At 42.9% G+C, this 25,802-nt stretch overlaps 1 protein-coding gene across 1 annotated transcript; it reads right to left on the reverse strand.

The window, feature by feature from the left end:
- Positions 1-25,802, reverse strand: C24H16orf72 (chromosome 24 C16orf72 homolog). Its single transcript, XM_006063389.4, has 4 exons — positions 25,131-25,802; positions 24,355-24,435; positions 14,243-14,518; positions 1-2,405 (listed from the first exon to the last, which is right to left on the reverse strand). Exons 1-4 carry the CDS (start codon positions 25,354-25,356, stop codon positions 2,161-2,163), a joined length of 828 nt encoding a protein of 275 aa, XP_006063451.1. The 5' UTR covers positions 25,357-25,802; the 3' UTR covers positions 1-2,160.

Consider the following 25,802-nt stretch of genomic DNA (forward strand, 5'->3'; position numbering starts at 1 on the left):
TTAAAGTTTTTCAAAAGTTTAATGGAGCCAATATATAAACTGTGTTCTGGCAGACGTGAAGACCTGCTTTCTCTTACCAAAGAAAATGGCACGTTTTATCAAAATTTGACAATCCAGAGTAAAGGGTACTGAGATTCAGAGCACCAACTAAAACAAAAACCACCAAAAAAATTTTTTGTCACTAACTTGGAGCGAGGAACTACAACCAAGGCATAAAGGCGAGATTAAATATGTGTTCCTCAGTCTCAAAAACCTTTAGGAAGGAGTTCACCTCTTGTGAGCAATGCTTCACACCGTCAAACCCAATTCCAGAATCTAAATTTACAAAGATAGAAAAACAAAGATAACTCCAAATGCATTTCTTGGTATATTCCAAAAGGAAGTGTAAAGTATTGAGAATACACAGGCTTGTCCATTTCTGGTATAATGATAAACTGTTATAATTCTTCCTATCATATTAAAAAAAAATCCTTTTTTGCAAAAATTTAGAAATGCCTCACTTTCATTCCTAGGTTTAACATGGAACTGACTTTCTTTAAATAAGGGCTGTATCTATAGTGAATATAGAACTCCAGTTCACACATTTCCATTCACATCCCACCTGTCAATGAATATTACGGTGAACTTAGCAAAATTTCTTCAAAGATTATTAAATGGCCGGAGAAAATTGCAAACATTAACAAAGTGCTGTGAGTAATTACTGGAAAAACCCTTATACTGATTTGCAATAGTCTTTAAAGGATAAAAAACAGGAAGTAACTGATACTGAACTATAAGTTTGCAAGGAAACATTTTCACTGTCCTACTTGAGATATATATATATATAATAATATGGTAGAATAAATTACAGTACCTGGCAGGCTGACATCAGTTCTTCATCTAAAAAAAGACTACCATTCAGTTCAAGATATTAAAAATGAAGATGAAACATGCTCTAAAACATTGTAGCTACAAGAGGTCTTACATTTACTCAAAAGAGGATCTATTGAGAACTTTTATTTAGGTCTAACCTAACATCTAGAGGACTTCCATGCGATTCCATCTTTTCCCAGAATGAGATTCCAAACTGCACTTTCTAGGAGAGGGATTTGGAGAGTTGGGTTTTGCTATTTAAATTGGGATCACATTAATTATTAGCAGACAAAAGACCTTTCTCTTTCACCCATTCCAACGGAAACTGCACAAAGCAGAACATTCATGAAAAACATAAAACAGGATATGAAAGACTACAGTGCCTAGCCTCCCCAACCACCCATCTCCCTCTCACTAATACTGAACCAAAAAGGAAGCCCGTTCTCAAGAATTCGTGACCTCTCTACTTCAGGTCACCATGAATGCGGTCAGCATGTTTGCATTTACCATTAGGATAGTGCCCTGCTTGGGAAGTAGTACTTGTCTTAAAAATGAATTATTTTAAGCCTATAGGGTTAATTGGGGGAGGGGGGCAATTTAATAATATTGCTACTTTTAGAGCACTAACACACACAAAGTGAATCCAATGAAGTTCTGTGTATTGATTCAGGATTAAGTATTAATTGCATGACCATCATAGCACCTCTTTACATCACACAATCACCAGAATTATAGACTGCTTCAAAAACTAAAAAAAGGGCACAGTTCAATAGTAATTCGAAGTTGCACGCTGTTACTAGAGAGAAACCAGGTGCGTGGTACAGTGTTGCTGCAAAAATGGAAGCCTGGAGATCTGACGAGGAAGCCAGATCGTGTGTTTTAGACAATTTTAGAAACCTGGCAATACTGGTGAAGCAAAATACTCAACACAGCAGGAAATGGACCCTCCCCCCACCCCAAAAAAACCATCCTATAACCAAATAAACATCTATTTCCTTTCCCTTTGAGAATAAATACAGTTAAGGTCACTTTTAGCCTTGAAACGGATATATGTTTGCCTATGAGGATCCTACTACACGGTATCTGATGTCCTCTGCTAGGATTATAGTTTTAAGAAAGCCATTGTTACAAGAGGCATCTACTATAAATACCTAGAACTTTCTTTTTATGGCAACCACTATAGGATTCACTTGTCTTAAACAGTGAACAATGGAAGATGGCCTCATATGTTTCCTTTGCAATAATAGTAATATGTTGAGGATCAAGTGGCTTTCAAGCAGCATGGTGGGTGTGAAAAATGTCTGCAGTTTAGATCATTCTGTTGCGTTTATGGGTTGGTGAGTCTGTAATGACATCGCCACACTGGGCTGAGGTACGCTTTCTAGTTCCACCATTGTCCAAGTGGAGTGCCATTTCTTCTGATATGAAAGTGTTCAAATCGACATCATGGAGTCCATTTCTCCTTCGACTAGCATTCGATCCACTGCTTACATGTGTAGGAGAGCCTGGGGTACTCGAACGCACGCTTATACTAGCCATTGCACCACTAAGACCTAGGAAGAAGAAAAAAGGTTTTAAGAGTTGCTCGATTATTCCACCCTCTTGAAAGCAACCCACTTTTACTTTCAACGTCGTCATCGCGTCAAAGGAGGTCTGCCTATTTTCCTCACAAAGGGGTTCACCGGGGGAGCGGTTTTTTCCCTGCAGGAACGAATCGTCTGACACAGGAGATGTTCATTGGTAATACTAATCAATATTTACAATCCAGGTAACTACCAATTACTGGAAGCTTATGATACATGGCAGGCACCCTGCTAGGTGTACAAATCCATCAGGAAATCCTGCCATCTACTCTATGAGGTAAGCTCTATCTGTAACTTAGGAGTTGAGGAAGGAGGAGCCGGTTTTAAACAGGACGTTTTCCTTGTCCTGTCTCCGTGCCAACAAATCCCTGTGCTGTGTGCGCACGCACAGGGGAGCCCACAGGCGTTTCCAGGCCTGAGTGGACTCAACTCTGACATCTCTATAAAGTGACTTTATAACTTAGCATCTAAAACAATACACTACTGAGCCTTAAAAGCGGTCCCTAGCTATTAAGAATAATCCTTGGACATCAGATACAAAGTGATTCTGCCCTGGACAAATCAACCTACATGCTCACCCCAAGGTCTGGACTGTACTTGGGACACCCTAACTCAACATCATCTCTAATCCTTCAGAGAAGGGGGGAGAGCAAGGGTAGTATAAAAATTCCTGCTGCCTTGTATTCAAGGTTAAGAGTTACTAAATCCAGAGCATTCCAGCACGCGTGGTTGGACACTCATTCCTTAGACCCCTGAACAGTTAAAGGGGGCAAATGTATGTTCTGCTTCTAAATGCTCGGGATACACCTGTGAAAGGCATGAGAGGGGCCAGGAGACACGCCACGGCATTGAATCAATAACCTGACTTCACTGGATTTTCCTTCTTATGAACAGCCCCCTTGGGCTATCTGAGTCTCGTAATGGATTTTTTTGTTGCTTGACTGAACTGATATGATCTAGTATAATCAACATTCACAAAGAACAGGACTCCTATCTTAACAAGTCAGCTTAGACATTGATTTCCTAGGGACCCATTCTAATTTACTCTGTAAATGTACTTTAAATTTGATCATTAGGGAGCAGAGAATCCTTTTTCCACTTACCATACCAAAGCGTTTAAATTCCCTTTGACACCGCTGTCACTCTACAAATAGCCCGTGAACGTCTGCCCATCTTTGGTAGGCCCCCACAGCCTCCCAGGTACTCTCTGCAGCCCATACCTCCCTTTCTAAGCTGCTCTTAACTCCTTCCTGCAGGAACCAACGAGTCCTCTCACTGCCCTCCGGGCAGCAGCAGCACCCTCTCGCCCTTCCGCTGGTGGCCAGGGCAAATCTGAGCTCATCTCTCATGGGCTCTAGGCCTTTACAAGGCCAGTGCCCATTAAAAATAAATAAATGCACTAATATTGGAGTACTTCCTAGGTCAGGCACTTTTTCGTTTCATCCTTGGAATAACCCTATGAGAACTGTATCCTCTCCCTTTTGCAGACGAAAAACCAAGGTTAAAAGGTTAATAAGTAAGCCACTCAAGGTCACACAGCTAGCAAGCAAAAGCCGGGACCCAAGACGCAAGCAGAATCTAAGTTCCTAACTCTATCCACCTCTTCAAGTCTCAATTCTTTCAGCACGCAAGTAGCCTCAGGAACTTAGGGTCCCAGCCTACCTCGTAGCATCTCTGCGGCTCCTCTCCCGTCTGCTCTCTTCAATCCCATCCTAACGCTCAATCCTTCACTCCCAGCATTAACTCATCTGCGGTTCCTAAAAACGGCCTGGTCTGCACCTGCCTTCCGACATCCGCTCCCCACTGCATGAAGCCCAGGTCCCTCCCACCTCCGCCTCCCGTCCTGGGCAACTTGCCCAGTTCTCCTATCTCTCCTGTGAAACTCTTTCCTGTTCTCAGCCTGCCCACTCCTTCCTCAGTGGCCTTCTCTTCTGTCTGTCTGTCTGACATCAGCCAGCTACGCGCCTTGGCCCCTGAAGCTTACCTACAGGAGTCATTTTCCACATCATTGCCACAGGAACAGACCTTTTTCCTGACCTCAAGGGCCCATCTGTATTTCTAACTGCCTGTTGGCCCTCCAAACCTAACACCTTTGGGGGAAAAACTCACACTGCTTCTTCCCTAGCTGACACAACGTGATTAAAATAAAGTAAAACAGGAAAGGAACACTCTGGGCTGCTGTCACCTAGCACAGTACCACTGCTCATCTCTTCCATAGACAGTACCTTTTCATCTGTATCTCGTGACCGTAACACAGTGTCTGGCACACAACAGAAAGCTTCAAGGCCTTACCCCTCACTCTGAAATCCAAAGCTGTTGATGTTTATTCACCTCTCCAATGTCAGGAAACACACCCACGTGACTCTCTTATTTTGTCTTTGTCATGAAGATAACACTCAATTATTTCCAACTTGCTGGATTTGGTCTTTTGTATGTTTTTAAGTTCTCCATCAAGACTAAACCCCTTGAGGGGGACAGCTGTGCCTTTTTTCCTAATCTAGCATCCTGTAACGTATTACTGAAAAGTGTCCACATACTTGAGACAACCTTTTCATACCTGTTTTATAGCAGGAGGTTCTAAGGTAATTATGCTGCAAAATATAGGCCCTCGGCAATAAACTGGGCTATTTCAGTAATTAAACTTGGGATACCCTGAGCATTTGAGACCCCAGAAAGAACAAACTCCGCTCCAATGACCTTCCTGTTAATGTAGGAGCCACGTGGCTGTATGTTTAACATTCAAGGCTCATAAAACGCTCCATGAGAAGTGAAGAGTCACCTCAAACAAATGCTTCAACTGCTATCCTCCATGAAAAAAGAAGAGAGATTTTAAAACATCAATTCGGTCCTTTTCAAAATTCCCCCAGTAACTTCCAGAAAACCACAATCTTTTTTCTGTTGGGTGTATGACCCTGGGCTTAGTTTGACAGCTAAAGCAGAAGTCACAATGTGCAACATTACCTATTTTATTTTCTACTCTCAGCAGTGAAAATTCTTTTCAAGGTTTAACTTACAAATCTTCCCCAAAAGAAGACTTTTCATCATAAGGGTCAAACAAAAAAAATTAAGATTAACAACCAAAAATATATGTATTTTAAACAACCCAAATTTTATTTTATAAACCAATGACAGCTACTAGATGCTTTAGGAAACCTTAGCTAAGCCACATAAACAATCACAGGCCCATACAAGTACAGAGAATCTAAACATGCTTCAGAACTAAAAAAAAAACTAAGTTGTATGGCCCAAGGGCATACGACTTAATTTCTACCAAAACACACTTTTTCAAAAGGGCTATGGGAATATCAATTGACAAAAAGCAGTAGAACAAGCAGTATGATTAGACAGAAAAGTCTCCATTGCTTAATACAAGATAAACTTAATCATTTTAAAAACGTGTCTGCATTTCTTTTAAATGATTAGTGCAGGAGTAGGGGTAAAAAAAAAAAAAACAATTAGGAGGATTTAATCATACTCTGAAAGCTCCCACGGGAGCAAAAACAAAAGTTACAGTCCAGGTTATAGGAATCTAGGTTACATGGCAAATTGTTAAAAGCACATAACTATAATTTTCATACCAAGGTCATGCTCAGGGTCATAAGAAAATCCTGTTTTCAGAATTAATTACATGTAATTCCAGTTTATCAGCACATAGTTAGGTCACATAGAGGCACAAAGAGCAAACGCAGAACCCAGCCAGCTTCCCTTCCTCCGACCCGCAGCCCCGGCAGTGGCCTCGAGGCAGCCTCTACCCTTTCCGCTGGCCGCCCAGCTTCCTGCAGCACCTGCGCGCCTCGCCCTGGAGGACAAGGCCGACCGTCCACTGTTTACCGCGGATCCACTCAGCGCAGCTCCAGGACCCTCGGGCAGGTCTGCGCGCCACCAGCTCTCTCATCTCGGGCAGAAGGGGGATGTGAAATCCCCACGACTTGGACCAACTGATTAACATCCTGACTGGAAGCCCTAAGAAGCTGGCATTCTTGCATTTGAAATGACTTGCACTATTCAAATGGAAACACTTCCTTTGCACAAAGTTATATTCTGAGGTTTTAGGTAAGCAATGTGTGTAAATGTCGTGTTTTAAGTGCACAGGGGGGAGAAGTTCAAGCATGAAAAAGTGCATTCTACTAGGAAGACTTAGGTAATTTGAAGTAGATACCACTCCCCACCCCAATCTGTGAATTGTAATTCTGAACTTTTATTGAAGTAAAGCACACTAAATCAAACCAATTACAAAGATACATGTGTCACACCAAGAAAACATTTTCAGTTATGCTGACAGCCCAAAATGCTTTCAATTTTTCAGACAGTTTTAATGCCATGGGAAAAATGCTCACGACGTTAAAATGAAAAAAGCAAGATACAGTACCATATATGCAGTATGAGCTCAGCTATGAAATAATTTTAATATTTATACATTGAAAAAAAAAAGACTGGAAGAAAATGCACCAAACATTTAACTGCAGTTATCTCTGTAAAGTGGGACAGCAAGATACTGAGTTTTTCACTTTTTGGAAATTTTCAAATCTTCCAAGAAATCAGTATTATTAAATCAGAAAACTAGTGAAAAAAATTAAATGTTAAAACTGTTTCACAACTACCAATGGATTATTAAGGAAGTACTAGGTGAGTAAACTGGCTTTAAGGCCTGGCTACATGGACTCCTTTTTCACCTCAATGAAAAAAGTGTCCAAGAAAATTTTACTGCAAAGTCTTAAGTTTTGTACCATTAATGCCAGCAGCTTTAGTTAAGCCCTATCTCCAAGAAACTTCAGTAGCTAATATCTAAATCTTAATAAACAGAAAATGCCAACTTTTCACCAAAAATTTAATGCTATCTTAATTGCCTTGTTTTTCTTCTCAGAGGCTGGTCTGAACAAAGGCTATAATTAAAAAAATTCCAGCCTTCAGAAGAGTTTCAATTAAAGAAGATTATTTTAAATAATCAATTTAAAGCAATTAAGAGATGAGATTTGCTTTTGGTGCATTAATCTCTTACATCTTAATTCCCAAGTAAGTTTTGCAAACATTTACTGTGAAGTAACTATTGACAGTTCTCTGTTATTTCAGGAAGATGCAGAATGTAACATTCAACAAGCATTTATTAGGAATCTACTGTGTTCCACACATTGTGCTAGGTGTGTGGGCAAGACGTGGAAAAGGGATTCTCAAAGACCGGATATAAATCCCCCTACAAGCCAGTTCTAATCTATTCTCTGCAACTGAAACTGCCAAGAAGCTTCTTTCATACTGTACCATCAGTTTAAAAGAACTTAATCTAAGTATTTGTGTGACTGTCAATGTTTGTTTCTATGTATTTAACTTTATCAGTGGAAGAAATAAAAAGTGACAGAAAAGGAGAGACAGGAACCAAGCATCAACACTCAAATTTCTTCTTAAATGTACAGATCTCAAGATTACCAGGAAGACACAGGCCAATGTTGTGACAAAAATAACAAAAGCAACAGAACCTGTGCTCAAAGGAGAAAGAAAATCCTACTGGTCTATACTGCCTAAAATCACAGCTTTCCAAAATACCAGAGGAAGCAGGGAACCATTTTATGACAAATTAGGAATCTGCCTTACTTTTTTTTCTAGGTAAAGATGTCTACGTAACCTTATATCCCTGAATACGATTTCAAATGAATGTCTTTTTCTTCTAAGGCCCTACACTCAGTCTCTCCAGATCCAAGAATCCAGTCAAGCACCTTAATGATTTAAGAGACTAAGGATCACCACATACGCCAGAAAGACTTTGTTGGACATAAGAGGGAAGCCAGATATGGAGCCTATTAACTCCTCAAGTGACGGAACTGTGCCTCAATCTGATTGCCTGGGATTACATGCCTCAAACTGACTAATAATACAATTCTATTAGGCTAGAAACTCCTTGAGAGATTATGTGATTCATCTTTGTATCATCTGCTCCTATCACTAGCTTCTGAAAATCAGAATGCCTGGCTATTTACTGTGCTCAGTAAATGCTGGGCAATAGGAAAGACTACAGAATGACAATATACATTTTTAAATGACCACACCTTTCACAAAAGGATTTTAATTGCATAACACCACAGTCAGCCAGCCAAACACACACAAGCACAGGGGTTTCCAGACTAAAACTGCTTGACTTCAACCCTCACTGAATACTATGTCTTCTTTTTAAACGCACAACACATTACCTCAAAACAAAACAAAACACATAAAATTAAAAAACACCTTTCCCTTTTGGCAAGGGGGGGAATTCTCCACTATCATATCAAAGGCCAGATTGCCTGCACTTGCCTAAGGCCCTTTCAGTAAACATAGTAGCCCACTGTCTTTTTTAAACTGATGTTGTTGAAACAACATGCAAGGAACTTAACTTGAGCAAGGAGGCATCTTAAAGCCAAATGTCAGTGACAGCAATGGTTCACCCACCAGCTACCCACTCTTTAACACCACACCCTGTGTGAGCTGAGTAACTTTACACAGAGTCAAATCCAGGCCCAATGGGATTAGTTCCCTGTACTGCAGTTAGTCATCAAAATGATTTCTGGAACTAAACCCAAGTGTCTCCGATTTCTATGGAACAGTCTGAACCAGGGCTAGAAACGTACAAAGACCACCTCTGAGATGATCTGAGCGAGAGCAAGGTTTTTAATAGAGTTAGCAAATGAGTGAGGTCTGACTTGCAGCATCCGCTCCCATCCAGGTCTCTTCCACACCTGGGCCCCATTCTAACTCTCGATCTTTTTCATCTAATCCCCATGATGACAAACAGACTACCCTTCAATCTAAGGCTTTCTAGACGCAACAGTAGCTTGAGCAAGTCAAGTCAGCTCAGAATCTTTCCACCACCAACCTCCCAGCTTATACCAACATGAAACAAGCTCAAGATCTTAGTAAGTAATAATATAAATAGGTAGTTAACACTAAATTTTAAATCATCCCTTCCTTTTGAGTAACTGCACATTTAAAAGGCCACCCTCACTAAAAGGAGAAGCAAAGTACCCTCTAAGGCCACCTGAGCTCCAGGCCTGTTTTTGGAGTATCGCCATCAGGGCACTCACAGGACTTGGAACTAACCGGAAGTCCTCTCCTCTGGAGGCAAAGAACACCTTACCTGTGTACAGGCTAGGTGCTGTGCTTGGCTTCTCACTCTATGTATCGCCTTACAAACAAAACACGTCATCTTTTCAGAGGTGACTGCCCTGGAGAGGCTGGCCACCCTGCCCAAGGTCATCCTGGGAATGCAGCCTAGGTACAAAGCCTGAATACTCTTCCTGCTAAAACCAACCAGAAATATAGGTCACAAGCCATTCATCTTCAAGCCTATCTACCCAGATTCACTTACGGGGAAAACCCCCAGGAAGAAATACCAAACTTATGTATGTTCTAATGTGTTTAGGGAAGAAAAATAAGCTTAGAGACCTGCCGGGGGGCAGGGGTATGAGGAACCCTAAATGTACAAATAGAGGTAACTGAACTTGGGAGCCAGACAGATCTGGAATATCTATTCAAACATTTACTGACCTGGTCTATTTTAGTCAAATAAGCCTTTCATCATCAATAAGATGGCAATAACCCTGGGTAAATGTGGACAGCCCTCCCCTAGCAGGACGCTGACATGACCTAACACTCAAAGGACTGCTCTAATGGTGCCTCATCCCCCTCAGCCCTGCTTCAAGTCTCAGCTGTTCGGGGTGAAGAGCTGACTGTCCAACAGTCCTGAGATACACCTGCTCTGTTCTCCCTTCTCCTCACTCTCATACTGCAGTCACCCAGGAAATCTGTGAGCCTCAACTCTGTAAAAGTTCTCTGCTCTGTTGACTTAACAGACCTCTGAACCCTGTGTTAGGCTCAGGACACATCTAGCCCAGGTTCTGTCACAACCAGCAGCTCTGAGACACAGCCCTGTCCCACCACACCCCTAGTCTATGGACAAGGAGAACAGATGCCCCACTCAGGGAAGACCAGAGAACAGGGAGACTGAAGACAAGCTTCGTCCCGGAGGAGACACTCCATCAGTCTGAAGGGCTCAACAGGCAGAAGAGAAAAAAAGCTTAGAAAAAACCATGAAGGTATTCAGATGATGACACGATACAGCTAAGAAACCTGACCCAAGGTCAGATCAACTGACAAGGGCCTTACAATGTCACACTGAGTTCTAACTTCATCCTACAGACCACAGGGAAACAAACGTTATTTTTCAACGAAGCAACAAGATAGAGATCACTCCAGTGGTCCCAGGAAAGATGGACTGGAGAATGGGTCAACTCAGGACTGGGAAGCAAGAACAGGCAGGAGATGATTCCAAGAGCCCAGGGCTCCCCTCCTCCAGAAAAGCCTTCTCTGAACTTATCGCTACAGCACACTGGGGAACATTCTTTTCTGACCCCAGAACACCTTACATATGACATTAAAATGAATTATCCAAGTGTGCACTGGCCTCAACAGAAAAGGAAACACCCTATTCAATCGTATTTTCCCTAGAGACTATACAGTATCTGCCACATACCCATTTGCTGAGTGCAGAAATGAGGGAAAAAACATGGTTTTGCTTTAGTTGGGGATACCCTGGTGGAGATGTAGGCCAGGACATAACAGGGTATACATGTTTAAGCAGTCTGGAGAGAGAATGTAAACTGTAAGGACAAATTTTAGAAATTAAGACTAAAAATCCCTTAAAGGGATTGCAGGAGGTAGCTAACAGCTAAATCCAGGGGAATGTAACCTATTCCCCTAAGTCACTGAAAGGTCAGAGGTCAAAGAAGCCTAAGGAGAAGACCAGAAAAGGAAAATTTCTAGAAGAGAAAGGATGGCTAAGAGAGAGCTAATCAGAAGACAGGCAGGGAACCACAAAATGGTCCAGATGATCTTTGGTCTATCTGCAATCTGTTTACATAAAAACAAGGTGCCAGCTACGAATCCAGTTCCCAGTAAATTTTAGATAATATTCTTTTTTTAAGACAAGCATGATTAAGAAAAGGAGAAATCAACATAGCAAACGCATATGCATTTCTCTGATTTCCATGAGTTTAGCATCCAGATGAGGACATATCATGTACACAGAAAATGAACAACACATGCTGCAAACAAGTGCCAAAATAAAGCACTAGATTATATTCCTTAAATTTCAGTAACCATTAGCTGACAGTTTTGATTGAAATTGTTTGATAACTATTTTTGATAACTAGTAACTAATGTATTGGGTTGGCCAAAAGGTTCATTTAAAGAACCTATGGCCAACCCAATGCTTTTAATTGCAACCGCATATTTAAGTCTAAGGTTATGAGGAGTATTTATCAAAGGACCTTATCATTGGACCCTGTCTAACATGATATACTGTACAATTATGTCTCGGCCATTTTTATTCAAATAAAAAACATATTTTAAGCATATATGGGAGCACTGGTGGAAATGAGAGTTTAGAAGCTAATTTTAAAAAAAATACAAGAGTAACTGTCCTCTCTTGTGAGGACATGAGGTCGTCTGTGGATAAGAATAAACAAACATGACCTCCTACACGAATGTTTGCTTTGATTAGAAACTTAAAGTCGGACTCAATTCTTTTCCTACTTCCCCCGGGACCCCAAAACTTCATAAATGTAGCCTCTCCCTCCAAAGATCCCCAAGAACTTCAATCTGACCTCACACTTCATAGACCTGGCAATGAAAATTATGTGCAAAACCAAATTCTGACAAGCATGCACCCTAATTAGAATATTTCCAAATATATTTCAAAATATATGAATAGTTTTGACTTCAATTTACAAACTATTCAATAAATCAGCTCATCAGGACACCAGGTTACAAAGTTAGCCACTAAGCCAATTTACAATTTAGTTAATAATGCCCTATTATTAGAAATCATTTAAATTACTCAAAATACTCAATTCAGACTAGCATTCTCAATTCATGGATATCCTTTAAAACCAAAAGAGCACAAAACTCCTTGTTTCTGTATACTCTTTACAAGTTGCTCTATTACTGCACTGCAACTTCATGTTTTAACTATGTGAATTCAGTGCATGAACCCTAGGAATCCAATATATTCTGTATTGGCACTACTTCATAAGTCTATCAAAGTGGAAGGTTATTTTTTTAGATAGCTTTAAAATTAAACTTTTTAAAACCCTCACAATTCAAACACAAACCAAAATTATAAATAGTACCTTCCTAAAATTACACCATCACTAGAACTCCCAAAGTTCAGTAAAATAATAAATCACAAATTTGAACAAACTCAATTTAGAAAACGTAATGGGAGTTGGAGAATATAGTAGTTGTGGGGGGTGGGCTCCTGGCTTGTCCTTCTTACAATGTGTACAACTGCAGTAAAGGTTTTATAGCAAGAGTGGCATTTATGTTTCTCAAAACTGTTTCCTGTAAGAGCATAATTCAGGGGAAAAAAAGACTCTTAAAAGAAAAATATGGAATGAATCATAAATCCACTGGATGACAAAGAAAATCAAAATGTTTAAGGAAACACAACTACATCAAATACTAACATGCACTACAATTAATCTGACAAACTGTACATGTCTAGTAATTTTTTTCCAAACTTAATGGTAGAAGATGTGAAACTCTTAATTCAATAGAACAGATCAATCTCTATTTCGCCTGAGTTTCAAAAATTCCACTATGTTAGGAACAGCAAGCAGTCTTAAGTACTGCAACCACACATCACGGCCTTTCTTGCAATAGAACGTTTTTGTGTTTTTAACTGATCATAAAGTCACAATCAGGACAGGGAAAAATAACAACACTTTTCCCAAGTCCATGTTCTGAATGGGGTTTTAGGTATAAAGAAACAATGCTTGCCAAAAAGAAAAAGAATCTCTGTAAGCATTAAAGCTTCGATGATATAGAAGCTCTCTGTATATATCCCACTTCTTATTACCAGGTTACTTTATTTTAGATGACTTCCACTGTGGCCCAGAAATGTTAACTTTTAACAAGGCTCATGACCTAACTCACTAATGACTGCTATCTGCATAGTCACTTGCACAATCCATGTTTTCATCTTGGCTTCAACACCAAGTCTTGTTATTCTGTGGTTGTATTTTTACAGCAGTATTGAATGACCTATAGAATACCTCTCCCACTTCTATCTGGAAGCCTGTATTAGATAACAAGCAACAACAGACCTACTGACTACATTTCCCAGGCTTCTCCAGTAGGACTTAAACCCTTCAGCCAAGAAGGCCATCTGACAACAGGTCTGGCCTGGGGAGATGGAGATGGACTTGGCCTCTGACAGTCCTTACTATCAAGCAAGGCCCTCTGGACAACAGATGTAAGGAAAGCCAACCTAACTATTCTCACATCTGTCCTCTCCTCCTCAGGCCCATCAACACTCACCCTCTTCAGGCACACTCAATAACCTAAGCTAACAAAGGGTGTTCCCAAGAGAACTCCCCCAACAGTTACCTGCCTTACTTGCCTGTCACTGACTAGGCTCTCCAGGCAATTATAAATGCGACAGAATTCGTAAGACACAGAACTTCCTCTTTGACTCAGAAGAGTAAGACAGTATGTACAACAGAAGTGTAAAGCAATAAATTCTAATTAATGTTGCAAAAGATGCAGTTATTATAACACCAATCAGCTCAAACTAACTTCCAAAAACAGTTTTTAGGATAGGCTGGCTAACATTCAAAAACTGCCCATGTAAGTTCTTAGCTTACATTCTATTTAAACATTTCTAGAGCAAGTAGGTACTATTATAGACAAGAAACAGTATATCTGGATCTAAACCTAAATGTGAAATTGGATCCACACACTCTTAACCATTTTTCCAAAGAAATATGTTTAAACGGCTTTACCATGCAGAGCTATGGCTTCCCGGAAGGGTTGCAAATCAGTCTCTACAGATGAGCTAGTTTCCGTTGAAGTAGCTCGGTTAGGGGACACTACAGTCAGTCTTGGGGGAGCTCTAGAATTTCGTGGCGGAGGAACCTTTCCACACAGGAAGCTGATCAAATCTTCTCTACGAATAGTTCTTCTGCGCTTTTTAACCCAAGCCAACACATCCTTATTGCGTCGTTGATAGCCAATCTGAATTCCAATATCAAAACTTCTCTGATGAGTATCCACGCTTTCTGTTAGAAAAAAAGAAAAAGATACATCATCATCAGTAGAGCCAAGGCGCCTTCCCTCCTACAGAAAACCATTTTACAAATTCACCAAAACGAGTATCATTAAGTAGGGGGCTCTGTAAGTCTATCAGTAATCTATCCCACTGAACTTCATTCATGTTTAAAATACTATACATGACATCTAATCACAACTGCCTAAATTCAGTAAACATATCACACAATCCTGGAACTTCTGTCTTGTTCTTTAAAAAAAAAAAATCAGATAAAAAGAGGGACTAATTATTAGCCAAATTATTACCATTTTAATAATGTTTCCTTAAAAAAGTAACTTAATCTAAGCAACCTAGCTTATTTAACAACGCTGCTGCTGCTGCCAAGTCACTTCAGTCGTGTCTGACTCTGTGCAACCCTATAGGCGGCAGCCCACCAAGTTCCCTGTCCCTGGGATTCTCCAGGCAAGAACACTGGAGTGGGTTGCCATTTCCTTCTCCAATGCATGAAAGTGAAAAGTGAAAGTGAAGTTGCTCAGTCGGGTCTGACTCCTAGTGACCCCATGGACTGCAGCCTACCAGGCTCCTCCGTCCATGGGATTTTCCAGGCAAGAGTACCAGAGTGGGGTGCCATTGCCTTCTCTGGTATTTAACAATGCTAACAATGGGTCAATCACTAAACCTTTATTGGTACTTTGCCCAGCTTCACCTGAGAAAAAATGTACATGAATACCTTGCACCACCGTCCCCTCAGTGCAACTGAGGAACCAGGCACTAGGTGACTACCACAGGATTCAAGAGCTGAATTTTTGGTCCAGAGTCTGTGGGTCTTAACCACTAAGCTATACTGTCTCTCAGAAAAACGAACTCTCAGGAATTCTATCCAGGAGTGTTCACATCCTTCAATAGATGACTGAACACTGCCACAAATCACTCAGGCTGTGCTCTCCTTGCAAGTACTGTGTCACTTCAGATATGTACTCCTACTGACAGGTTCAGCATCAAGAACTGGAAACACTAAAAGCAGGAGCAGGGCTTCCAGGTGGCGCAGTGGTCAAGAATCCATCTGCCAATGCAGGAGATGCAGAAGACGTGGGTTCAGTCCCTTAGTTAAAAGATCCCCTAGAGGAGGAAACGGTAACGGTAACCCACTCCAGCATTCTTGCCTGGGAAATCCCATGGATAGAGCCAGAGGAAATTCCACAAGACAGAGGACAGGGGCCACAAAGAGCCGGACATGACTGAACACACACACACACGCCATAGCAAATATTTTAAAAATTTAAGGGAAAACTAACACTGACTGACTAGTCACCAAAACCAAGAAGCACTGTGGGAACAAAAAGCCACACTCACTTCCCTAGGGATGTTTTATTCTGCTTACAGTTTCCAACAGTTTTCTGTAACTTCTAACCATTCCCAAAAGACCCCGTCCTAAAACCCCTCAGACTGGTCTCCTCACCTCCCGGTAGATACGGCCCCCTGTACACACTAAACCCCAATTTTCAGTAACATGAGGCCTGTCCCTAGACCAAAAATAAAAAACCATGATGCCTGCCCTTTAGTGGCTTTACAGTTGAAAGAAAAATACCTGGGAACTTAAGTTACTGCAATTTATTTTTAGGTGAGCTGTTATGTTAGCAGGAAAATCACTAATACATCTTTAACGACATTAGAGAAGATGGTTCCTTTCCCCAAGTACGAATTCTCATTTAACACACAGAACCATTCATTTTCCTGGCTTTGATTTTAATTCTATCTGCTACATCTAAAGTAGATGCTGAAGGATAAGCAAACCAGTGAATGAAGAGCTGTGTCCCGGAAAGGTAACAATCCAAACATCACAGAGGCTCCCAAGCTGCTTGAATTTGCATTATTAAAAAAGATGGGGACTTCCCTGGTGGTCCAGGGGGTCAATCCTCTGGGTTCCCAATGCAAGGGGCCTGGAGTTCAATCCCTGGTTGGAGAACTAGATAGATCCCACATGTCACAACTAAGACCCTACACAGCCAAATATTAAAAATAAATAAATAGCAACAGGGTAGCACAAACAGAACTTTATAATAAGGTCTATTCTTTAGCAGATGATCAGTTTTTGTTGCTAAAAAGGAAAGCGCAACAAGTTGGTCATGCGAGTACTCTAGAAAATAACAGATTCCATCACAGCTTTCTAATTTTACAGATGTAAACGCTACTCCTGAATGATTTCTCCAGTGTCTCACTACTAGTATGCCCAAGTTACACTGTGAATCAATGCGTTCTGATTTCTCATTTTATCGTCAACAAAACATGAACCCCATTTAAAAAGTGAATAGCATTTAAGAGGATAAATGCCTTCCCATCTCTTAATCTTAAAAAGACTTAGAGGAAGCCAACCTTAGATAAAGGGTGGATAATCTCTAAGATGACCTTGTAAGGCTCCATGTAGACCCTAAGTGATTCTGAAAGAGCTGGAAGCACTTTTAAGAGAAATTAAGTTATGGAGTAAACTAACCCCACCCCATGCAACCACAAAAATGAGGGTAGCTGTCCAGTGTGATGCATCTACAAGAAACCAGGTTTCTACAAACCTGCCCTACCTAAGAGCATCATTGTAATCAAGCTCTTAACCAGAGAAGTTTGTTTCCACAAAGAATGACCCAAGAAATTTTAATTTTTAGAGAACCAAATGGGGGTAAGCCCAGAACTGGAAATACATAGGGAAAAAGTTGAAAGCATGAAAGGGGTACAAGAAACAAGTCTGAAACAAGCACGGACAGTACAAAGTAAGATGAACCAGGCATGTAAATGTACACCTGACAAAACAGACAGCAAGGCTGAACTTGATACAAAACTCAAGAGCCAAAGGAAGGAACCACGTGAGGCGGCTTTAAAAAAAAAGAGAACAAAAACCTGACAATCCTGGGAATACAGAGCTGTGATTTGTTTTGATTTGAACACATGAGGAAATCCCAAAAGTCAGATCTGCAAAGGGCTGATGCTTTAATCACAGAGCTGAACAAAGCTGGAAAACTCAGTTTTCAAAATTTTAAAAGCAGTTATGCAACAGGCTGTGAACCTCTTATTAAAATACTGACCAATCATTTCATCTTCAAAAGTTCTACACAAATCTCAACATCAGAACCAACCTAGAACACACTAAGCACTTTGTAAACAGACTCTTACAGACTAAGAGGTACAGGAGGAGAAAAGCAGACTGAACATTAATGTCTTCAGGTGCATGCTTTTGCTCTGGGCATAAATTTGGTCTTATACCATTACAGCATATCCTGAAAGCCAAAGCCAAACACTGCCACATAAATTAACCCAATCTCAGTCATTTCCTTAAACCAAGAATATCATGCTGACACTATAGTTCTTTATAGTTCTCTAATACCATAAAGAAGGCTGAGCGCTAAAGAATTCGAACTGTGGTGCTGGAGAAGACACTTTCGAGTCCCATGGACTGCAAGAAGATCAAACCAGTCAATACTAAAGGAAATCAACCCTGAATATTCATTGGAAGGACTGATGTTGAAGCTACAATACTTGGGTCACCTAATGCAAAGAGCTGACTCACTGGAAAAGACCCCGATGCTGGGAAAGACTGAAGGCAAAAGGTGAGAAGAGGACAGCAGAGATGAGATAGTTGGATGGCATCACTGACTCAATGGACATGAATCTGCACAAACTTCAAGAATAGTGGCAGGAGAAAAGAGCCTGGATTGTTGCAGTCCATGGAAGAGTCAGACATGACTTAGCAACTGAACAAATGTTGAAGAATTTTGAAGAGTTACTTGGTTGAAAATGAAACCTTCCTATCACATTCTGAACTAAGCAGAAGAGATAAAATGCTTATTGGAGAATCTTAGGAATAACTAGACTAGATTTTTAATCACAGGTTACTTTAGGGTCTAGTAGGATAATAAACACTCAAAGATGGCCTCCAGAAAGCTCTTGGCCAAAGACTGCTTTGAATACATCTGAACTTTGTCAACTAGACCACCAAGTTCTAGAAGTGCAGAGCACAGAAAGCTGTGGGACAGTCTTGTGTCCAACACTATTTTACTGATGCCAAAGCCACTGTAGAAAACAGCCATAAGCGTGAAGGTTAGGAAAAGCCCAAGGGCATCAAAATGTCAATCTAACCTTTAATTACAACACATTCATTTCCTTTCTCAAGAAACAAACTGATTCATACAAGAAACAGTAGACATCTTTGCTTCGTACTGAAAAAAAAAAAAAAAAGTTTTTATATTAAGTAGCTGAAGTAATAGCTAAAGTGATAGTGGAAGAGAGGGAAGCCTGTCATGCTATGGTCCATGGGGTCAGAAAGAGTCGGACACAACTTACTGACTGAACAACAACGTTAAGTAGCTAACAATGAACTCAAAGAATTTTTATTAGTCTCATTTTTCCACCACTGGCAAGGGATAGCAGGCAAAGGATCCATGATTTCTGAGACGAAGACCAAATGCAAAACTTTGTTACATGAAACAGACATAATCAGATTTCATGTATGAGTTAACCAAAGCCGATATCCCAATTTCATTAACAAGGAATTGGAACTGAGGCTCAAAGGGCCTTGCCCAAAGTTAGACAGCGAAAGCTCTTTCTACAACAGATTTCTTCCCCAACAACAGAGAAGCCATCTTCCATTTCTTTAGGGGACCTACAAACCAGAAAATCACAGACAGACCAAAGCGCATTTCCAAGAATACTAACTATTGAACATTTGAACTTGGAATTAAATCTGCACTAACCAATGACTCTGCTCTAGGAAAAAAAGTATATATATATATATATATATATATATATATGTTTCATTAGAAATAATTTATGAGTCATGTCAAAAAAAGTTTTTCAATTGTTTTAAGGAAGTAGTTTCTATACATTCCGTAACATAGTATCCAAAATAAACAGCAACCTCTCTGTAACTTATATACTGACTTAAATCCTCGCCAGCATGAATGGCAGGACTCAGGCAGGATGCGAGCAGCCCCCCGCCTGCATCCAGTCTGTGTCCTCCCTCTCCTATTTTTCAGGCCAGGATACTGGAGTGGACTGCCGTTTCCTTCTCCAGGAGCTAGCATACTGAAACTCGCCTACTGACAAAGCCCAGAGGGGCAGGCCCACACATGGGAGGAGAGCGCTGCAGAGGAGGGAGGCCTGAGCCACTGGGTCCAGTCGATCCCACCCTCAGGCTTCAAGCTAGAGAGCAGCCAATCCGTGTCCAGCCTGACTTTTATCTTCTGGTCTCTGCAGCCAAAACCTCCTTTTACAGAGAAGTTACACATAAGAAACCGACTTGTCTTCTGTAAAACTTCACAGGTAAACACTAAGGGTAATGACTGAGGCTGCTTCTTAACGAGACTCTGGGTATTCAACCTTGATCCATATTAGAACGTTTTGAACACTCTAAAAGTAAAAGGGAAGTCACTCAGTCCTGTCAGATTCCTTGCAATCCCATGGACTGTCATCTGGCAGGCTCCTCCATTAATGGGATTTTCCAGGCCAGAATACTGGAGTGGGTTGCCATTTCCTTCTCCAGGGGAGCTTCCTGATCCAGGGATCTAACCCAGGTCTCCCGCATTGCAGGCACTCTTGACCATCTGAGCCACCAGGGAAGTCCCAACAGTCTCAAAACTCAATGGTTTTCTGTAGCAGGAGAGTTACAAACCAACTCCAAGGTCAAAACATAAGCTAAAACTTCAGTATCTGCCTGCAGGTAGATTATACTTTCTCTGACCAGTTATTTAAACACCCCTCATCCACAAATTTTTAGTACGTTCTGCTCACTTTAGTTCACATACAAACCCAAGAGGGGCACACTGAAGTGAGAACAACATACTATAGAGGATCTGGCATCAAGATGTCTGAAAACTGAGGACTTTAAAGGGCATCCTACCATTTTTCTCCCCTGTCGATTCTATTTACATTTAGCCCTTTTAGGGAGAGATGAAGACACGCCACAGAAGTTATTCCAACAGAAGGAAATTTCTTCCCTTCATGGTAAGCACAGCCCACAGCCAGAAACATTATCTGAAAAACAGGACCAACACATAGTCTGTAACTACCAACACAGTCCTCGCTTGAAGACTCACTACATGCCATACTAAGAGCTTGGTTACTAAGCTGTGGGTACTTAAACCTACTTCCAGTTGAGAAAATGAAGGCACATTATAGTGAAATAGTTTTTGTTCCATTATCTGTCTCCAGAGTCATACAACTAAGTAGAAAGAACAATCTGAACTAGAGGCATCATGGGGAAGACTCCATGATAATGATGCTCCTGGCCTTCTGCAAGTGCTGCTCGATTCACACCTTGAGGACAAAAGCTGAGCAAAGAGAAAACCACAAACATCTTTAATATAAACAATATCATAAGATCTCAACATATATGGTAAAAGTTGATATGCAACTCAAGTTTCAGACACAGTTTTAAAATGTGGACAGCTTAACATAAGACAAAAATCAGAAAAGACATGACAAAGCTGAGAGCAATAACACAGAGAGAAGGGTGAGAAGCAGTGCAGGCAAGCACTGGCTCGCAGGCGGCTGCTGCAGAGCCAGCGGGGTGCAGTGCCCACCTCCGATGACCAGAAGGCTCCACAGGACAGCTCTGTTCTCGAGGAGATGGCCACTAGCGTCAGCCTCTACTGACATTAGAAGCAATTTCGAATTAATGAGTCAGGAGAGAGATCAAAACCAGTCAGCCAAGGAAACGGGAGATGGATTTAAGAGACAAACAGGCTTGACCAAGCAGTTCTCAAGTAAGCATCAACCTGGACTAAGTTAAAAACCTTAGTAACTTCACTCCCTTTAGTTGTAGATATCAAAAAATGTACTAAGCCAGAGACACAACCACACTGAATATTTAACAAACAGCACTTCCTTTAAATGTACCAAGTCAAAGTAAGAACCACCACCAGTCATCAGAATGTTCTTCCCCAAGGATGCCCATGTCTGGCCCAACTTAACATGTGAAGTGGAAGGAAGCATGCACTCCATCTCGCTGAGTTCCGTCCGCACTGAGGACGCCCCAACTCTCCTCCAAGTCTCCAGCCACATGTAACCAAACCAACTGAACGTTCCATGTTTCAAAACCCCACAGGCAATCAAAGGGGGCCCTCTGCTCGACTTTTACCTCATTCTGACTTTCCTAAGCACTCACTGTAGCTGTTATCAAGAAGCTAGTAAAAGTGCCAACCTCTCCCCAGGCTGGGTGAGGCAAAATGAGCCATTTTTAGCTTGTAAGATAAGTGCTTAATCTTACAAAGTACAAGAGCACTGTCCATTTACAGGGATCCCTCAAAACCAGCTCCCCACCCACCCCCCTCCTGGAAATTACATTTAGATATTGAATCAGAACTGTGACTAAATTTACCACTACTTACAGCTGCATGTACTGTGACACTACCTTGCTAATTTTATTGATTCTATTTAAAGTGCTCAATTATTAATACAGCTGCATTCTTTTCTCTGAAGACCACACCCTGAAAAGAAGGAAGAATGTGAGGATCTGCAGAGCTCATCCACATTTTCCTTGAATCAGCTAAACAAAGAATAATGCTGCTACACAACCAAATTCCACAAACCACAATTAACCACTCCTCAGGTAAAAGAGGATGGTAAAAGGGGATGTATTTCATTTTACAGAAATAGGATAAAAAATAAAACTAAGGCTGGACTGACAATCTAACATTTGCAATAATGCAAGAATTTCATGTTTGTTTAAAAAGGAACTCAATGTCTTTCATCAAGTTTTCTGAACAAAGAAAAACTAGTACACTGTTAAGAAACATTTTCAAATCAAGTAAATTAGGGATTATTTCAGAGTTCAGCTTCTGAGTCCATTTTTTTATAAGAATTAACACTAAAGAAAACTGCCAGCTATAGTCCTAAAGAGATATATTCCAGGAGCACACCAACAGCACCAAAATCATAGAACATTCATATCTGTGTATGCCCTAGTCAAAGAGCCTGGCACATAAAAAGGACTTAAACTAAAAAAGTAACTGCTAAAACTGAGTGGATACACTGTGACACCTCCACACAACAGAAAACTAGTCAGGAAGGAGTGGGGAGGGGGGAGTACTGAACTGTTTGTTAATATCAACAAGTGAACTCAAAGGAGCATCTCAGAAACATTATGGAAAGTGGAAGATGCCAGTCACAGAGGGCTCCATGCTATACGATTCTATTTGCTAAATTAAAGAAATGCAAAAACCATACTACAACAATCAAATCAGTACTTGCCAGGGGCAAGGGTGAGGGGATAGATACATCCTGTTTACTAACAAAGTGGTTGTCAAATTCAACTTTTACATTTTAAAAGAATGATCTTTACTGTATGTAAATCATACTCCCAGAAACTGGAATTTTCCAAGTATTATTTCAAAATTTCCTCTTTGGGTGAAACCTAGAGCAATTCCAGAGAACGTTCAAAACCCTCAAATAATAATGGATGCTAAAAGTCAAAATTTAAGCAAATCAGCTACATAAAATCAAAGTTGACCACTGGGACACCATTTAATCATTTCCCTTTTTTCAGTAAGCCTGGACTATTAGTTCATCACTCCCTGAAAATAACATTCCATTCACCAGTTTATTCTTACATTCTCTAATTACCATCCCAAAAAACTGCAAGATCAACCCAGGAAATGCAAAATAAAGGACGCTTTCCCCTAAAGAGTACTATCTTAATTTGCTCATTCTTACACAAGAATGAAAATCTGAGAATCAAGTCTGCTCCACAGCCAGTTTCAACCTATTTTGATAATTTTGAAATGCACAAAGTTTTATTGCAATTATCAGCAGTTTTTAGCCGTTTAAAAGCATTTAATTACATTTTTACTAAGATTAACACTCAAATTCGATTTCTTTTTCCACAGAAACCTTGCCAAAAATCAAAACCAAATTTCCAAATCTTCAAAAATCGAGTAATACACAAAATCTAAACCCACTGTTACTGAGAGTGCAATGGGCAAGAATATTCAGGCACGTATGGGGGGGGGGGGGGGGATTAACTGCATAAAGGCACTACCAAAAAACACAAATCAACTCAAACTGATCAGATTTCCTACCTACAGTGAGATGTCAAATAGAAGGTAGCTCTGAAAGCAAATATTTGATGCAGTTGCCAGGGAATTACACCATGTTCACGTGAGCACAGATTATTCCAACTAGTTTCCAATGCACCTAAATGCAGGGCCTACAGGAAACTGCCTTCCATGAGATCCTTTTCCAAAAACAAGTGTCCCTCCCACCTCTGTCCTTGAGACAAACTCTTCTTCCCCAGATGCCCAAACAGCACGTCTGGCCGGCTGGAGCTGGGCCTCTCAACTTGGGCACTACTGCCATCTTGGTAGGCGGTCTCACGCGCAGCAAGCCTCCTATCAGAGATGACATTAGCGTGTCCCTTGCAGGCGTGCTTAGTCGTGTCCGACTCTCTGCGGCTCTATGGCTCCTGCCAGGGTCTTCTGTGCATGAGGATTTTCCGGGCAAGAATACTGGAGTGACTTGCCATTTCCTTCTCCAGATCTTCCTGACCCAGGAATTGAAGCCGAGTCTCCTACATCTAACCACTGAGCCATCGGGGAACCCCGTAGAGTACCCCAGACACCGACAAATGCGGGCGAGGGGACCAAACGACCCCAGATGAGACCCCGTTATCTGGAGGTGACATCACACCAGCAGAATCCTCCAGTTGCAAGCTACTGACACTTAAGTGGCTGGATTCCGGGGCGGGAAACACTCCGGCGATCGAGATCGAGGCGGCCCTTGCACTCAGAACACCCGACAGAAACCCGGACGCAGGCTACCCTCCTCCCGCCCCCAGCCAGCGGCAGGGCCGCAGGTTCTCTTTACCTTTGTAGAGGTTCGTGACTGCGGTGGCTGCGTTTTGGAAGGGAACCCACAGAGAAAGTCCTGGTTGCTGACACACCCGGTCTGAAAAACGACGAAAGGAAGAAGGAAGACAAAAAAAATAGACACACAGAGAAACACACAAAGACACAGAGAGAAAAAGAACAAGCGATGAAACTTGGGCGTCGATCATTCGGGAACGGCCATATTAGGTTTCGCCATTTTGTTCAAGTTTCGTGATCCCGCGCGGGGCGGTGGGCCCGAAGAGAAGGGGGGTCGGCGGCGGGGCGGCCAGGGGAGCCGCCGGAGCTCGGGGCGGAGGGCGAGGGGGGCGCAGCCAGGGGCCGAGGCGCGGCCGAAGGAGGCGGCCCTTCGCAGTCCCCGCCCCGAGGCCGGCTGCGGCACAATAGGGCCCCGGGGCCTCCTCCCTTCGCCATTTTGTGACCGGGGGCTCCTCCCTCGCCCTCCCAGGCCCCGGGGAGGCGCCGGCGTCCCGGCCTCAGAAGGGAGAAGGGGACCCCCTAACCCGAGCCCCGCCGGGGGAGCGGCCCCCAAGCCGGGGCGCCCCCTCAACCCCGCCCCGAGCCGGGCCCCGGCCCCCCCCCTCAACCCCGAGCCCCTCCCGAGGGCCCGCCTCCCGCGGCGCCATCTTGCGGGGAGGGGGCGGCGGGGACGCGGCACGACGGCCGGAGCCCCAGACCCCAGGGCTGTCCCCCCGATGACGGCCGGCCAGCCCCGCGGGGGCGGGGGCGCAAGATGGCGGCGGCGGCGGCCCTCACCTTTGTAGAGCTGGGCCACGGCGGTGGCCGAGTTCTGGAAGAGGTGCCACAGCTTCTGTTGCTTGTGCTCGGGCTGCGCGGCGGCCGCCGCCTCCTCCTGCAGCTCCGGGGGCAGCTGCTCGTCCTGCTCGGCCTCGGCCAGGCACTGCCGCTCCCACTTGGAGAACCAGTGCTCGGGCCCGTGTTCCTGGATCTCGGCCTCGCCCTCCTCCTTCCGCTCCTCCATCCTCCGCGGCCTCCCGCGGCCTCGCCGCCGCCGCGGCCGCGTCCTCCTCAGGCGGGACCCCCGCGGGAGCGTCGTCGTCGAGCGGCCCTGCGACGGGGCCCAGCGACCGGCGGCGGCGACGGCTCCTCGCGGCGGCCCAGGCCTCCTGCACCCCGACGGCCTACGAGCCCCGCCCCGCGGCCCCGCGCTGCCCGGGACGACCCCCGCCCCGGGCCTCCCCACCCCCGGGCCCTGCCGAAGGTCGCCGCGGACCGGATCAACGCCGCTTCCCCTTGCCTCGCCGGCCCGAGCCCGTCTACCGCCCAGCCATGGCGCCGCGGCCTCCCTAGGGCCGCTGCCGCCGCAAACCGCCTAGCCCTGCGCGCAGACCGGCTTGCGCCGCCGAGCCCACCCCGAAGACTGAGGAACGTCGTCGTCGCCGCCGCCGTCGACGCCTCTGCGGCTGC

This window comes from Bubalus bubalis, chromosome 24 (genome assembly GCF_019923935.1).
Source record: "Bubalus bubalis isolate 160015118507 breed Murrah chromosome 24, NDDB_SH_1, whole genome shotgun sequence".
Taxonomy (NCBI): Eukaryota; Metazoa; Chordata; class Mammalia; order Artiodactyla; family Bovidae; genus Bubalus; species Bubalus bubalis.

Coding starts and splice junctions, on each gene's coding strand:
- C24H16orf72 (XM_006063389.4), bottom strand. CDS start 25,356: ATGGAGGAGCGGAAGGAGGAGGGCGAGGCCGAGATCCAGGAACACGGG. Junction 24,436..25,130: donor CGTGGCCCAGCTCTACAAAG/GTGAGGGCCGCC, acceptor GTCGTTTTTCAG/ACCGGGTGTGTCAGCAACCA. Junction 14,519..24,354: donor AGTCACGAACCTCTACAAAG/GTAAAGAGAACC, acceptor TTTTTCTAACAG/AAAGCGTGGATACTCATCAG.